Consider the following 16,836-nt stretch of genomic DNA (forward strand, 5'->3'; position numbering starts at 1 on the left):
CTGGTATAAAATGAGCTGACTCATGCAGAGCTTTGCTGGCAGATAAAATTATAACAGCACAAGCTGCAAGTCGTGGGCAATTTAAAACATTCAGAGGTGATGCATGCCTTTGATAGGAAAGAAGGAGAAGGGATCTAGGAAAGTCAAACCAAGAAGACATATGACAAAATGGGCCAAGAGCTCTGGTTTGATAGCTTTTCTCGTTTTCAGATGCATTTCTGAGTCCATTATTATGGTCTAATCTTTCTCTATAACCCAAGGTGACTGGGGAATGTATTAGAAATGGAGCGTTCTTGCCCCACTTTTAAGACAGCAGCTTTATTGCACAATACATTTATTGTAGGTTTTGACTGTATTTTATTTGAAAACTAGTTAGACAATTTAACTTATTAAATTCTGACGAGTTAAGCCTGTCTCTTGTGCAGGGTTCCTTCTGACTTCCAATTTTAAGTCCAATAACAAAGAACATAACCGTGTTACATTTTTAAATAAAATTAAGTGTAGCATGTAAACAAAAAGAATCACAAAAATAATGTAAATCCCACTAGGCAGGATTAATAAAAACCTTGGAACGAACCAGGCAAGATCACTGCAAACGTTTTTGTGAAAACAATTTTACTGACAAACACAATTACATGGGTCTACTTACACAAGGGCAAGGCTTTACTGCATCACTTGGAAAGAAACCAAGTTCCCGGGTCACTACATTTCTACCCTAAAAGACACAGAAAGATCCAATTAGAGGAAAACAACACATGCAGCTCACCATTGTGCATACAACCCTTTGCACATCCATAGAAACTCCAAATTTCCACGTAACAATTATCAACATGTGCACAGTAATCTGTTCATATTTCATAGCTATTGGACTGGCCTAAATTACAAGAAGATACAGTGGTACCTTGGTTTACAACCATAATCCGTTCTGGAGGTCTGGTTGTAAACCAAAACAGGTTGTAACCCAAGGTGTGTTTTTCCCAATGGGGCCTCCCCCCCCCAAAAAAAATGGTTGTAATAAAAAAAAAGTGGGTTGTAATCCAAAACAGTTATAATCCAAAGCGGTTACAAACCAAAGTACCACTCTAACTCTGCAGGCAATGACTTTCAGTGATGGGATGAATTCCACCATTTGGTGAACACCAGATTTTTTGCATGCCTTCCCCATTTCAAATTAGTCCCCAGAATAGAGATGGTTGAATAAATCTACATCTGGTCCACGTCACAAACATAAATTCATAAATCCATTTTTTCCTTTTTCTGCATCAATATACATTTTTTCATTCCAAGTGCATAAGCCAGTGAATAACTACCTTCCAGCCCCACACTTCAGTCTAGGAGCTACAGATCAGGGCAGATCAGATCGGAATTCTTGAATTCCGCAAGCATCCCTACCCAGGATCCTCCTCCCTGATCGAAAATGGTTCAGATAGTGTCACTATCACTATACAAGTAGTTTTATACCATTGTATAATGAGATATAAGGGTGATGTGCAATGTTAAAAGAGATGGTTGGATGTTCACCTGTCATGGATGCTTTAGTTGGGGTTGGACTAGATGACCCTCGGGGTCCCTTCCAACTTGACAATTCTATAAAACACTGTTTAAAAATACATGTGCATTTCTGTGTACAGTTTGCCCTAATTTTGTACACATTATTTGACTGGGGAACTGCACTGCAAAATTCAGAGACGTGCAAATTTAGAATGATGGCTATTTTCAGTTCACATGTTGCTTTGGAAAGTGTGGATTATGTATGTGAACTGAATCAAATTTCTACCCCATCCCCAGCAGCAGCACCTCAAAACCTGGTTGCTGTGTCAGGGCATATTTAATGCCACACTGTCCTGAGTTGTTGTTTTTTTTAAAAAAATAATACATTCATTGGATGTCCAATTTGGTCACTTCAGTCAGATCATTCCCGGAGCAGACTGGACAGGGACACAATTTATTCATTTTTTTACTAACACCGTGAACCGAATATAAGACAAGCAATTAACAAATCATGTAGCTATTCAGGATGCTAGTTGTTGCCCTAAACTTTGTGCATGTAGTATTGCCACAGTACAGTGGTACCTCTGGTTACAAACGTATTTCATTCTGGAGGTCCATTCTTAACCTGAAACCGTTCTTAACCTGAGGTACCACTTTAGCTAACGGGGCCTCCCGCTGCTGCCATGCCACCGGCGCACGATTTCTGTTCTCATCCTGAGGTAAAGTTCTTAACCCGAGGTACTACTTCCGGGTTAGTGGAGTCTGAAACCCACTAACTGGGTTTGAAAGTGTTTGTAACCTGAGGTGTTTGTAACCCAAGGTACCACTGTACATAAAGAGTTGTACTCCTTTCAAGGTTATCTGGAAGCCAGTCAGCAACAGTTTGGAGAAATAGCAATAATGTTGATGTTGTTGTTTTAAAAACCTTTGAATTTAGGTTTGTACAAAGAAGTAACCATATACCTGTTTTACATCCCCAAACTTACATCTACATATTACATATGCTTTGCTCAAAAATTTTCAGTTTTAAGTATCAGAATCAATGTTTGTAGCTATTGGGTACTCACGAGAGATCACAGGGGACTGTAAAGGTAGTGGTAAAGGTAGGAAATACTACAGTAGTGGTGTGTAGCAACTTAGGAAAGTATCCTGGCTCTGTGGGGAAGGATTTACTGTGCACAAAAGCAACTATTGGCTGCTTCACTCCCTGGTCGCCCCCACAACCATGTACCTCCTCAGGTAGGCCCAGTGAAAGAACCTCTGAACAAAGAACCTACAAACAATTACATTGGGCTTAAAAAGTAATTGAACTAACACCGCTGCTGAAAATTAGGCCTTTGCCAGTGTCTTGAGTCCACGGAATACTCCAGTTTTCAAATTTTAATAGTAGAACTCTTGTGCCATTAACAGCTCAACCCTTGAGAATAACTGCACTGGCAATGCAGAGCACTGGTCAGCAATTAGCTTTCTTGATTTTATTTTAGTGAGGAGCTGCAGGCCAAGGCCTCTTCATTGTTCCACAAACTGGGACGGCTGACTAATTCCAGCATCATAGATGCACCTCTATAGGAGGAGGAGGCAGCTCTCAGTGGTTCAGTATTAACGTGAAGATCAAATGAGTTATGCATGAAATCCCTGTGTACAGAGAAGTAGTACATCCATTTTAAAAAGAACTCTGTCCTAATCCTCTCCCTGGTGTGCTAGTTTTCTTCACACAATAAAAGTATTATACATTGCATTCAAATAAGCAAAACACCGATTGCATTTTTAAGTAGCATGATTCCAGATGGGATCTACCACATTATTATTCTGAACATGCAGATTGGCTTTAATAGATCTGGATTCCTTCTATTATGAAAAGGCTCCCTAAAATGAGGCATGATGGTTGCCATGTGCCAGTCTTGGGGATTTCCATTCTTAACAAGCAGTAACATCACTTCAAATGCAAGACGAATGAAGCACAAAACTGACGAATTAAGGAGGAGTTTCAGACACTTGTCTGGAGCACTGAATAAAGTTGCAATATTGGACCTTTGAACTACAACCTATCTTTCATCATAGATTTGTTTGTTTGTTTGGGGTTTGTTTTTTAATTTGTTCCAAGACAAGAGGTGCATTCCTAACCCTGGGGATAAGCTCTCAGAGATAACAAAATATATAACGTAAGCTGTGATGCAATGCTGCCTTTGCAGGTTCTCTTTGCAATTGCACAATATCCACTGGTTTCTTTTACCGTAAAAACAAAAGACAAGCGTTTGGGGTTTTTTTGGATGTTCAACAACTTTACCAGAAAACCAGTGCCATTGAACTCAAGTGGAATTTAACTTGGAACTAAACATGTTTAAGATTGGCAGTTAGCAAGTGACACAGACTCTGGTGCTAATTGATCCACAGCTTTTAGTGAAGCTCAAGTAAAAGTACTGCCTTCCTCTTTGTTTTGATTCTTTGTGGTGCTTCCCATCCCCATCTCCCGCATTCTTGCACACAACATAGTCTGGAAGGGGACAGGTCAGCATGTGATCTAGTGTTCCAGACAACCTTTGGAGAAGACAAAAAAAACCTAGAAATTGTATGCAAGTAAGGATCACTGATCAAATATTGCACTCTTTTAAAATCTCACAAAAGAAATGTGTTTCAAAAATCCCAAAGCATTTCAATAGCAGTCACTTCTGCCCCTTCTCAAATGACAGGAGTTGTCAACAGCTCCCTGCAGGAACAAACAATCCCTGCAGAAACAAGTGACGCCAGAGAGCTGAATCTGGCAGGGAGCGCACCCAGAAATCAGTAAAAAGCAAAACAAAACAGGTTTGTTTGCTTGTTTACATTGGTTGCTGTGTTTTCTGGAAATGACAGCACATCAGACTGAAAAGTAGCACAGGTGACCTGGGTGAGAGAGATGCAGAAAGATACATGCCCAGGATATTGCTGGCTGCCAGGGGATTCAGATGGAGAGGAGAATATGAACTGAGCTGAGCTGAGTTGGGAGGAAGGATAAAAAACAAGAACAAGAAAAGACCTTCCTGCAGTGATGAGTGGAACAGAGGTTATGAGAGAATTGAGAGTGGTGTACACCCTGCTGAACAGGCTTATTTTGGCCCCTATAGTCAAAGAGGGAAGTTACTATGCTAGGGAGCTGTAACTGTAATAAGAATTAAAGGTAAAGGTAAAGGGACCCCTGACCATTAGGTCTAGTCGTGGCCGACTCTGGGGTTGCGGCACTCATCTTGCTTTACTGGCCGAGGGAGCTGGCATACAGCTTCCGGGTCATGTGGCCAGCATGACTAAGCCACTTCTGGCGAACCAGAGCAGCGCACAGAAACGCCGTTTACCTTCCCGCCACAGCGGTACCTATTTATCTACTTGCACTGGTGTGCTTTCAAACTGCTAGGTTGACAGGAGCAGGGACCGAGCAACGGGAGCTCACCCTGTCACGGGGATTCGAACCGCCAACCTTCTAATCGGCAAGCCCTAGGCTCTGTGATTTAACCCACAGCGCCACCCACGCCCCCAAATGCATTAAAAGCAGCAGAGCCTCAAAGCTTCACATGACCTCTTCATAGGATTAGCCACCCCTAGGTACCTCTGTAGGAAGCCTGCTGTTGTTGTTTTTCCCCAACTTGATTTGGCTTGAAGCTGTGCTGTTGGTTAAGTGGAAACTTCCCCAGCATTACACAAAGTAGGAACCACGGCTTCTCATACAGAGGCAACTGATTAGCCCTGAGCAGATGCAGCGGGCCTGGTCTTGGGCACCAGTCTGGGACATCTTCAGTAGCTTCAGCTAATGAAGCAGAACTGCCAAGTACTTTACCTGCCAAAACAAGCTGTGTGCATCCCCTTTGATGAGTTCAATTATGTCCCCGATCTGGATATGTAAAGGAGGGCCGTCATGTGGAGCTGGCTGTGGTGTTCCGCTATAGTTTCGAATTACTTGCATTTTTGGTAAGCCTGAAAAGAAAAGCACAGGTTAGCTATATGTGGTGAATTATCCAAAATCAATGGCCCTACCCAGGAACTCAGATCTAAAGTAGGACCCCTCCAATAGGGCCAGTTCACAGTCTGCAGAATGAGCCCCCCCCCCTTTTGCCAAAGGACAGCATCACATTGATAGGCTGTTTAGGGTTGTTGTTTTCCATCCCCCAAAGAATTTTGTTTTGAGTTTTATGCTGGCTGTTGTGTCATCTCCTGCTGTCATGTTGTATATTTATTATTATTATTATTATTATTATTATTATTATTATTATTAATTCCTATGTTTTATTGTTTCAGCTACTATCATCTACTTTAAGGATCATTTGGTTGAAAAGCAGAATGCCAGTAGGAAAATACAAATCAAAATCAGATTAAAATAAAAAATACAAAATCACAGTGCAGTCCAAGGAATTGCTTATTCAGAAGTAAGCCCTAGGGAACTAAAGGAGACTTTTACTTCTAGGTACATGTGTATAGGATTGTGGCCATGAGGGGGGAAGGCAAAATCTGAATGCCTCAAATAACCTGAATGCATCCAACAAATGGATTAGGGTGGAGAAAAAGTCAAATTGTATGTTGACATATGGACTAAGATAAGAAAGGAGACCTTTTTCACTATCAAGCCTCCTCCCCTGTATTATTATTTTTAATGTGGTTGTGCGAGAAAAATATTTTTCTCTAGGCTGCTGCTTAGTTCATGAAAGCACAGCACGTACAGTTTAATGGAAAATAATCAATTTTTTCATCAGCTCACTCCTGTCCTCCTATTAATTCTGTCTTGAGGCACTAGTCAATTTCATCGCCACGGAGGCTCATCCTTTCCTGAGTGTACATACAACTCTGGCCCTGTAAAAGATTTATATCTTAAGGTTATCTTTCTAATTTTAGAGCCATAAAAAGGTGATAGATGTGATGAGGTAATGCTTTAGACGCTGATATGGAGAAATTTCGTGCGTTCACATCAGTCTTCTTTGAGTGCACCACTGAAAGGGAAATGTGTCCAAGACAAAAGGAAATCACAAGTCACTCCATGTTTCTGATATAATCATTTGAAAAAGAAATCTAATTTTTTCTTAAGTGTTATTGAATTTACAGAGTAATTCAATCGTTCAATTGCACTCTACAAGCAAAGGAACTCCAAATGCAACACCATATGTTGCTTGTAGTGGCCTCTCTGCCAAATTGTCTTGTTAAAAGGGCATTTTCCAACGGAACAAAGGTGTTCACCAGCTCAAAAGTTTTGTTTTAAGTAAAAAGAGAAAGAAAAAGAAAAAGGATTTTAAAAAGTTAACGTGGTTCCTCTAATTCAAGGTTATGACAGGCATTTACTAAGAGCTTATCCTGTTGATCATGCCCAAGCCATATTTTAGCCTCCATAGGATGCTTGCTAAGTCTCCAGTGCAAATGCAATATTGTGATGGGTCTTATGCAGCTTATGGAGAAAGACCGTGCTGCAGGAGATTTGACATGAGGGGGAGTGAAACCTTCCCTATTACAGTGGTGCCTCGCAAGACGAAATTAATTCGTTCCGCAAGTCTTTTCGTCTTGCGAGTTTTTCGTCTTGCGAAGCACGGTTTCCCATAGGAATGCATTGAAAATCAATCAATGCGTTCCTATGGAAACCGCCTTCAGACCAGTTTTGGGGACAGTCTGTCCCCCGACCTCTTCTGAAGGCCGACGGGGGGGGGCGAAAGTCTTTGCTTCCCCCCCCCTTCCTGGGACAGCGGAGACTTCTCCGCTGTCCTGGGGCGATTTTAAAATGCTGGCGGGCGGCAGCGAAGCCTTCGCTGCCGCCCGCCAGTATTTTAAAAACCCCGGGACAGCGGAGGACTTCTCCGCTGTCCGGGGCGATCTTAAAATGCTGGCGGGCGGCAGCGCTGCCGCCCGCCAGCATTTTAAAATCCCCCGGGAAGGCAGGCAGGGGGGACAAAGACTTTTGCCCCCCACCCGCCTTCAGAAGAGGTCCAGAGGGCTCTCCAAGCTGCGGATAGCAGCCTGCTGCCCCGCGCGAGGGGCAGACATTCGCAGCTTGGGGAGCCCTGCAGGACTTCCCTGCAGGGCTCTCCAAGCTGCGGATAGCAGCCTGCTGCCCCGCGCGAGGGGCGCTCTTAAGCAGAGTGCCCCTCGCGGGGCGCAGACATTCGCAGCTTGGGGAACCCTGCAGGACTTCCCCGCAGGGCTCTCCAAGCGGCGAATGTCGGCCCCGCGCAAGGGGCGCTCTGCTTAAGAGCGCCCCTCGCGCGGGGCAGCAGGCTGCGCACCTTCCCCTCTGTTCCCGGACCTGTCCTGAAGGCTTGCGGTGGGAGGAGGGCTTTCCTCCCCACCGCCAACATTCAGAATGCTGTTCTGAATGTTGGCGGTGGGGAGGAAAAACCCTCCTCCCACCGCAAGCCCCGGGAACAGAGGAGAAGCGCTGCGCACCTTCCCCTCTGTTCCCGGACCTGTCCTGAAGGCTTGCAGTGGGAGGAGGGCTTTCCTCCCCACCGCCAACATTCAGAATGCTGTTCTGAATGTTGGCGGTGGGGAGGAAAAACCCTCCTCCCACCGCAAGCCCCGGGAACAGAGGAGAAGCCCTTCGCGCCTTCCCCTCTGTTCCCGGACCTCCCACCGCAAGCCTTAGGACAGGTCCGGGAACAGAGGAGAAGGCGCGCTGCGCTTCCCCACTGTCCCCGGAGATTTCCCTATGGGCTTTCGTCTTGCAAAGCAAGCCCATAGGGAAATTCGTCTTGCGAAGCCGCTAAAAAATCGGAAAACCCTTTCGTCTTGCGGGTTTTTCGTTTAGCGAGGCATTCGTCTTGCGGGGCACCACTGTACTGCTGCAGATATTTCACCATCACCCAGAAATGATTTCACAGATCAGGATATTTATGTACAAACATGGAAGTGGCAGGTAGGATTTTCAACATTACTAGTTCACACGAGCTCCTAACATTGCTGTGTCCCCTACTTAAAAGCACAGAGACCTGCCTTAAAATTGTGGACTGTTTCCTGCATGTGAATGATCCAGCTTCTATGGTGTTTTTGAAAATGATAGATGAGGCCTTATTAGAGAACTCTAATCATTTAGCTGTTTTGACCCCCAAGGAAGCTTGAAACAGGAAAAAAAAACACTGGGCATTTTGCATCTTTGATTAAAACAGAGCACTTATCCTTGATGTGCTTGATTTCCTCATGCAAGGAACTTGCTTGTGTGGAGGGGCACTCAGTTACATGAGCCCTCACCTGCAGCCTAAAATGCAAGCTACCACAGCAGCTGCTCCAGCACACCCAGCCAGAATTGCAAGGCTAAGCAAAGTCACATTTAAGCTATTGACTTAACAAGGGAAGGTCACATCAGGTGACATTTTACATCAGGTGTTTACTGTGAGCATGCAAGGCGTGCACAGACTCATCTGGAAGAGCCACTGGCAACTGTAATCTAATCTGGCAACTGTAACACTTATGTGCATAAGGTTTATGCTGCTCCACAAAACCACTTTTTAAAAATCCCAATTTTGTGCAAAATCATTTGTGCAAATCCATGCAAAATTCACAGGTTATGTGTTCATGAACATAGTCTGTCTAAATTGCACTCATATGGTATAAAGCCATCCAAGCTGGTGGTTCTTACTGCAACGTCTCAGAGAAAATTTCACAGTTAAACTATGTGTGAAGAAGTAGTTTCTTTTGTCTTTCTTGAATTTCCCAACATTCAGCTTTGTTAGATGGCCCCAAGTTCTAGTATTATGTGGGATATTAGCGTACTGAATGCAACACAAGGATGTCTCAAATAAAAGCAGCAACAGAAACACAAAGCTCCATGTACCAGTTTCTGTTGGACTCCAATTTACGAACATCGTTTTACAAATTTATTTTACCAATTCTGCTCATAGTTAAAAGGCGAACCAGAACATGTTTATCCTGCAAGCCCAATAACTATTCAACACTCCCTCCTCCAAACGTGTTAAGGCTCCTCAGGGAAACTTTCTGACTCATGCCCAGCATGCTCACCTGAGAGTTCAGCCTACCCAGACATCTGGAGATTGCCTGTATTGATTAAGGATATAGAACCAGCGTTTCTAGAGGTAACATGCATTATTCACTACTTTCAGTTTCAAAAGGAGGAAGGCGCATAAGCCTTATCATATTAAGAAGCAGAAAAACCATGCTACTATGGTATGGGGGGGGTGGAATAGAGAATTGTTCTCCACCAGTTTGGGCAATGTACTTGAGAGTATAGTAGCAAGTCAGTTTCAGGAATACTTGAGAGAAGATGATTGTTTAGGCCCATTTCAATCTGGCTTCACACTGGTTTTGGCACTGAAATGGCTTTGGTCACCCTGGCTGATGGCCTTTAATGAGAAGGATGAAAGTGTGAATGCCAATTCTCCTTGATGTCTCAGCAGTTTATCATTATGCACGGTATCTGGTGGGTTTCTCTTGACTCCGAGTATATTTCAGAAGCACATTGTTATAGTGGTTCCACTCCTACCTACTGGGCTGGTTCCAGATAGTAGCAATGGAGGACACCTGCTCAGCTGCTTGGCAACTGTGCTGTGGGATCCATGCGGCTTTATGTTGTCCCCCACACTATTTAACTTCTATGGATTACTGCAATGCACTCTGCATGGGACTGCACTTGATGACAACATAGAACCTTGAACTGGTCCAAAATCCAACAGCCAGATTACTGGCTGGGGTTACATTCAGAACTCATATAATCAACAGCTATGTTGATTGCTAGTTTGTTTCTGGGCCCAATTCACGGTGTTCATGTTAGTGTTTAAAGCCTTAAACAACTTAGACTAATATCTGACACATTTCCCCCTTCCCTATAGACCCTATCAGGTGTTAAGAACAGCAGAGATGGCCCTCTTGGTAGTTCCATTGCTCTCAGAAGCTGATGTGGGATGGCCTGGAAAAGCACATTCTTTGTAAAAAGCCACAAGTTGTGGCAAAAAATAAATAAATCAGAGTTTTGTTCATTCACTCAGATAACCCTCCTCTTCTCCCTAATATGCTTTCATAGTTCTCCTTCCTGAATGTCTAAAGGGTTCTCTCCTTTTCCCAGTCTTTTGCAGGCTTCAAGTGGGAAGTAAGTAAAGCATTGTGTTCTCTTTACAACCTCTCTGAATTGGAGACTATAAGCCACCATCATTCAAGTTGCTACTGTAGCGGCTGAACATACAATTTTTAAAAAAAAAAGCAACAGAGAACATTTATTCATTACATCCAACAATGTATCATTAATATTTAAAAACTTTATAATGGAGTAGCAATAGCATGACAGTACACTATTTTAAAATAATGATACCTCCCACAATACAAGCCTTCACTAGGAAGCTTTGCTTTTCAACTCTCACTAAGCAACCATCTCTTTTTCGTGTGCAGATTATAAAGTTGGGAGATTTCTCTGATGGTCATTCAATAAAATTATTCTGACTACAATTATGATGCCTCACAAATTGATGAAAGTTTTTAATGAACTAACAGCCTCTAAAATGAGCCAACACCAATGCAATGTATCTTCTCAGGTCAGGGGAAATGGCTTACAGAATAAAACTAACAGAACCTTCTGCATCATTTATTATCAAGGGCAAGCTCATGTGAGAATGCATTGCAGTAGTCTAGCTGAAGAGTTCACAATTGTGAACACTGCCTGTTCTAAGTATAGCTATGAATACTTTTATCTTACGTAGTTCTGTCTGGAGTGCTACCTCCACATGGCCTTTGTTTACATCATAAAATGTCACAATGACCTGTTCCTATCAGACGCAATTCTAGCAGAATTCAACAGCAGTGTCAGTCATGCAAGTTCATCCTCCAAGCAACTTAGGGGTGGGAGCTACTCCAAACTGGCCCACGCATTAAGTTAAACAATAACCTAAGAAATTAAACAGAATCAGGCAAGGGTTCTAGTGCTTCAGATGAAGTTACTATTAAATTCAGTAGCTCACGTTAAAGATTAATCAGACAAACTGATTATGTGACTACATAATATAGAAGTGTGACTGTGCTAGACATCAAGGTCTTTAATTTTAGCCACAGAAACGGAAATGACTTACAGTGTACTGTTCTTCATGATTCAAAGAAGACATTTTAGGAGTTATTGAGAATAGGAGTAGCTACAGGGTTATGGGGTTCTTCAAGGGCAGTCGGGAAAGGCAGGAGGCAGGCCCTCTAAACCTGCTTCTGGACCAAGGTTCCTAGTCTTGAAGGCATCCCTCCAGAGTCAGGAGGGAACTGCAAGTATTCCTCCCTAGGCCACCCTTTCCATTTACTTTATTTCCATTCATGAATCATTTCATAGAAAACATCTCAAGCCATCTTCAAGAAAAAACGTATGGAAAACATGCATAGAAAGAATTTCAAATCCCATACAGGTACAGTCTGGGATAAATTATTAATTTTTAAAAAAACACCTTAAAATGCTTGTTGAAGGAGTAAGATGGGAAAGCCACAGAGGACAAAGATTTGATGAGATGGGAGACTGATAACACAGGATACGTCCAAACTGTTTCCTAAGCAAGTGAATGGAACTTATCTTAGGAACAGAAGTGAGTGAAATTTGGAAAACCTTAGATGGAGGAAGTGCATCCCACTACAGGTTCTCTTTTCCCTTTATTCCCTTTATTAAGAAAAACACGTATGTCTATTATTTGAGAGTACCAGCTCTCTCCACATGAACCTATCCGAACCCTGAGATCAGCCTCTGAGGCCCTTCTTCGTGCGCCTCCTCAGTGAGAGGTCCGGAGTGTGGCAACATGAGAATGGGACTTTTCTGCAGTGGCTCCCTGTTTGTGGAATGCTTTCCCCAGGGAGGTTCGTCTGGCACCTTCATTATACACCTTTAGGCGCCAGGTGAAAACGTTCTTCAACCAGGCTTTTGGCTGGTGACATCCCATGACATTTTAAATGTGTTGTGGGAAGGAGACTTATTGGCTGCTTGTTGTTGCTGTTCTTATTTTTACTATGTACTTTGTGATTTTTATATTGTGATTTTATGTTGTGAACTGCCCTGAGATTTATGTATGAAGGGTGGTATACAAATTTTAAAAAGGAAAGGAAAGGAAAGGAAAGGAAGAAAGAAAGAATTGCATATATTTACAACAAATAAAAACTCCCACCGTACTGGAGGCATAAATCTCTGCCAACTGTTACTATACATGAACAGAGTCAACGGAAGATGCACACAGCAGGTGGTCTGAGGACAAACATTTCAGCTTCTTACAGGGGAGGGATTGTGTTAGGTTTCTGCCCTTTTCCCCTTCTTGGGCAGCAGTGGGAAACCTCCCGCTCATAGGCATAATAGGGCCTGGCATGGGCTTCTACTTTGGCTCACATGGCCACTTTCTCCAAACTACGCCCACCTGTACCACACCTGGCATCCAATGTGCCATCAGGTGTGGAGCAGCTTAAAGACATAGCTGCAAAGGAACCATGAGCAGACTTAAAGTGTGCTCCTGGCTGTTCTTTCGCCACCAAGGCTTCTTGTTAAGTGTAAATCAGCTGATTGGCACTGATACAAAGGGAACTTTGCAATGCAGCTGGATCCTGCCCAAAGGGGCATGCTTTAAGTGTCAATCGGCTGATTAATACTTATAGTAAGCCTTGCAATGAAACCCCTCATTTGACTGTGCAGTTTGAAATTAAAGTCTACGGACAAAGTGACATTTCTCAGTTGCAGACTAGCTTGAATTCAAACCTACTTGTAAAGGAAAACACTTCATCTGACATCCATGGTGGCCTCAAGAGAGATAGATAGGTGAGTGGGCCACCCATCTGTCGCAGTGGTTCTGGGGGATATGTCAGGATCTGGCCTGCCAACTGAATCCAGTTAGTTGCTCACTCCACTTTAGGGCAGAGCATGGCAGCAGCTCCACACAGTTCCTTCAGCAAGCTACTGAAGCAGGATTTTCCCCCACAAGAGATAAGATCATTTAGCCTTAGTAGTTTTACAAAGCTTTGTTAAGTCTCCGTGTGAGAAGTGCTTTGAAGCAGAAGTTAAATTATTACTGAATTAAGTAAATGAGTCGCCTTTGGTGGAGGGGAAATATTCCCTTTTGCTTTGTGTTAACGTTCTGTTATTATTTAAAGAATAGTAACGACAACAACATTCCTAACGTTCAGTGATTGATTTCTTGGTTAGGCTTCTGAGGAAGAGTGTGATCATTAATAACAGTAGTGATTACACTTGAGAATTACTGCAAGAGTCAAGTCTCCATTGTTACAGCTCGTGGATCTCAAGGGGTGTCCAGAGCACATCCTCTTGTGCTGGATGAGTTTCAGTTGGCAAGGCTTAAGGACATGGACAAGGTGATTGGAACGGTCAGGGCAGCCACTTGCATTCTGAACTCTTACCTCACTTGACTGATGGAAACCAGCAGGGAGGGAAAGCTGGCTGGACCAGGGAGGTGATTAATGCCTCCTGGTGAGAGAGAGGGTGTTCCCTGCCTGCTTGAAGGAGGCAGTGGTAAAACTACTCCTAAAGAAATCCTCCTTGGATGCAGAAAACCTACGTTACTACCGGCCAGTTGCTAATCTTCCCCTTCTCTGCTTTTGTAAGACTCGGCACTCAAAATACACAACTGGCCCTGACCATGAAGTATAATCAGGCAGAATCACCAAGTTCTGTGGAGAAAATAAAACTACCGAATTTTTTGCTCTATAAGACTCACTTTTTCCCTCCTAAAAAGAAAGGGGAAATGTGTGTGTGTGTTATGGAGTGAATGCAGGCTGTGCAGCTATCCCAGAAGCCAGAACAGCAAGAGGGATTGCTGCTTTCACTGCGCAGCAATCCCTCTTGCTGTTCTGGCTTCTGAGATTCAGAATATATTTTTTTATTGTTTTCCTCCTCGAAACCCTTGTGGTCTGGTATGTCTTATAGAGCGAAAAATACGGTATATAGAAGCCAGACTTGCAAGAAAATGTCTTAACAGAAATAAGCCAGAGCAGCCCATGTGGTAGTACAAGACACATCTAAAAAAACAGGGAAATTTTGCTGCTGTTCCCCTTCCCTGCCCCATTGTCAACTTGAAGACAACAGCAAAAACTATCAGCCAAGTTGTACAGAGGCAGGATATTTGCCCATCTAGCAGTACACAGGCTTTAAAAAGTTGGTTGGAGGCAAGAGGCATGCTGGTTCTTGTCCTGCAACTGAGAGTTAATGTATTATTTTGGGGAGAGGCAGTATAGTTGGCATAACTGCAACAGTTGAAATAATACTGCCAAGCAATGAACAAGAGATTTTACAGAAAATAAGCATATCAGATGGGGAAACCACTGAGTTGGTTTAATTGCCGTTGTTGAGTCATCTAGTTTTGTACCTAGCTGCAATCATCAGAGGCGCAAAAGATAACTTCTAACCTGCAGGGCTCAATGTAATTATGGGAGGTAGTTTAAAACTCTTTGTTTTGGTTTAGGAGTTGTTGTTTCTTTGCAACCGTCATGAGACACTTCAGCAGTGGACATGCTAAGAGACTTAAGCTGCATGAATCATAAAGATAATGGCAGCTGTAAAAACAGATTCTGGAACTACACGTGCTCCACCATGAATAATTACTGGCATGGACCTGTGCAATCAGATTCCCGTTGTGACCAGAAGTAATGAAATATTACTCTCTTGGCATCAAGCATTTTTTTAAAAAATGGGTTAGGCTGATGGTTCTCAGACTGTGATGCATCATGGGGGAGGGTGAAGCAAAGTGGCTTCTGAAGGGGCAAGATCAATCCCGGTGTGCGCATGGGTTAACAGGAAAAATATGCTCTGTAGTGTGGATGAAATGGAGCCCAGCACCAGGTACAATGCTTTTGATTAAAGCAATCCAATGGGCACAGGGCAAGCAAAATTGTATCATTGTGAAGATTAGCCACTCCACCTCCCTGTCCAATCTTGACAATGGGTGCTGGGCCAAAACATAGCTTGCTGCACCACCCAGCCAGGTTTTAGTAATAGGTACCAGATAGCCTCCTTCTTTCAGGACTTGGGAATCCTTAATTCCTTAAATCCTTAATTCATTAGCCTCTGTGCCACACATTTATAACTTTTCAATGTGGAAAAGTATCTCCAAAAGCACAGTGAAGCAACACTTGGCTTCAGGCAACAGCTATATTTCTTTCAAAATGACCAATATGGTAAGGTTGTTTTTTTACAAAGGGAGTGGTTAGTCAAGACAATTTAACCATTTGCATTTCAACGCCCATGCAACTGAGCAGTAAGTACAGCAGCTCTTTTTTCCTGCATATATGAAACTTCCACCATCACCTGCTTAGTTATGGACTTGGAACTCCTGTTTCAGGTGCAAATCATTCTTACGTTACTACATTTAACGACTCAATAATCTGACTTGCTTTTGAAAAAGAGCTCATAAAAAGAAGCAGAAAAGAAAAGAATCGCCCTCCTCACACAGTTACTGTATATATGTGCATTCAACGCTTAAGAGAAAGAACTCGCATTTGATTTTATCAGTCAAACGACCAGAACTACATGTTTATTCAGTTAAACCACATTTGCAAAACCCCTGGTACTGCTTTCTTTGACAGAAACCTGGGTCTGGTGAGAGGTGGGGAGACAGTTGTAGAGGGAATGAGGAGAAAGATTAAGAACATAAAAGTCAAAGTGCATTCTGTTTGGAGTCTTGCACCTCAAAATACCTAATAACTGCTGCCTTCAGACTCTATGAAAAACAGCAGCTGTTGAGAACAGAGTGTTGCAAGATTAGGCATCAATTTTAAAATACTTGCTCTGTTTAAGCAGCATAAGGTGAGAGAAGAGTTACCAAAAGCCCAGGGGCTTCTAGGTATGTAAGCAAAGTTTAAGAGCACCACTTGTAAAAAGCAAAGCAGCAAAGCACACATAAAAACACACACACACACACACACACACACACACACGGAGTTCAGATAGTCTTATGATAGTCATATGACTGTACCCTTGAAAACACGGTCAGGAAAGTGATTAGCAGCCTGAGAGCTTATTTGAATCCAAGCCATAGAATTCAGCAAAACTAAAAGGTCCCAGTGCTGAAATAACAATTTCCACTGGTGCAACATCAAAACACACTGCACTGACAGTCTTGACTGTTTCAGTGAATATAACAGCAGCTGCATGCAGGAGAGGGATACTACAACAGTACATGCAACTTTACTTTTAGTAGTAAGAAACTATTACACAGAGGTGCCTGCGGCCTCAACACTGGAAATATTTTAAGCAGGCTTAAAAACCTCTCGGATCACTTTCTCTTAATAGCTGTTTTCTCAGAATTGGTTGCTTTCCTACGGATCGTGCAGATGGATGTTCATTTATTTTGATATTTTTAAAGTTTTCCAACTTGTCTATGTTAGCTCTTGCTATGCATTTTTATTTTTACAGTTTTATTATGTTGTGAGTGGGCTAAG

General features: G+C 42.8%; 1 protein-coding gene across 5 annotated transcripts in view; it reads right to left on the reverse strand.

Annotated features, from left to right (window-relative positions):
* The window catches only part of VAV3 (vav guanine nucleotide exchange factor 3), a 212,923-nt gene that overhangs the window by 32,184 nt on the left and 163,903 nt on the right, over positions 1-16,836 (reverse strand). For all 5 annotated transcript variants that reach the window (XR_014565993.1, XM_083745820.1, XM_083745819.1 and 2 more), the window contains exons 20-21: positions 5,300-5,436; positions 650-715 (exon numbers count right to left, since the gene is read on the reverse strand). Coding sequence is in view for 4 of the 5 variants with exons in the window: in XM_083745820.1 (XP_083601946.1) it covers positions 650-715; positions 5,300-5,436 (203 nt within the window). In the remaining variant the exon portion in view is untranslated. The remainder of the gene's footprint in view (positions 1-649; positions 716-5,299; positions 5,437-16,836) is intronic.

The sequence above is a fragment of the Podarcis gaigeae genome (assembly GCF_964106915.1).
Source record: "Podarcis gaigeae genome assembly, chromosome: 6".
Lineage (NCBI taxonomy): Eukaryota > Metazoa > Chordata > Lepidosauria > Squamata > Lacertidae > Podarcis > Podarcis gaigeae.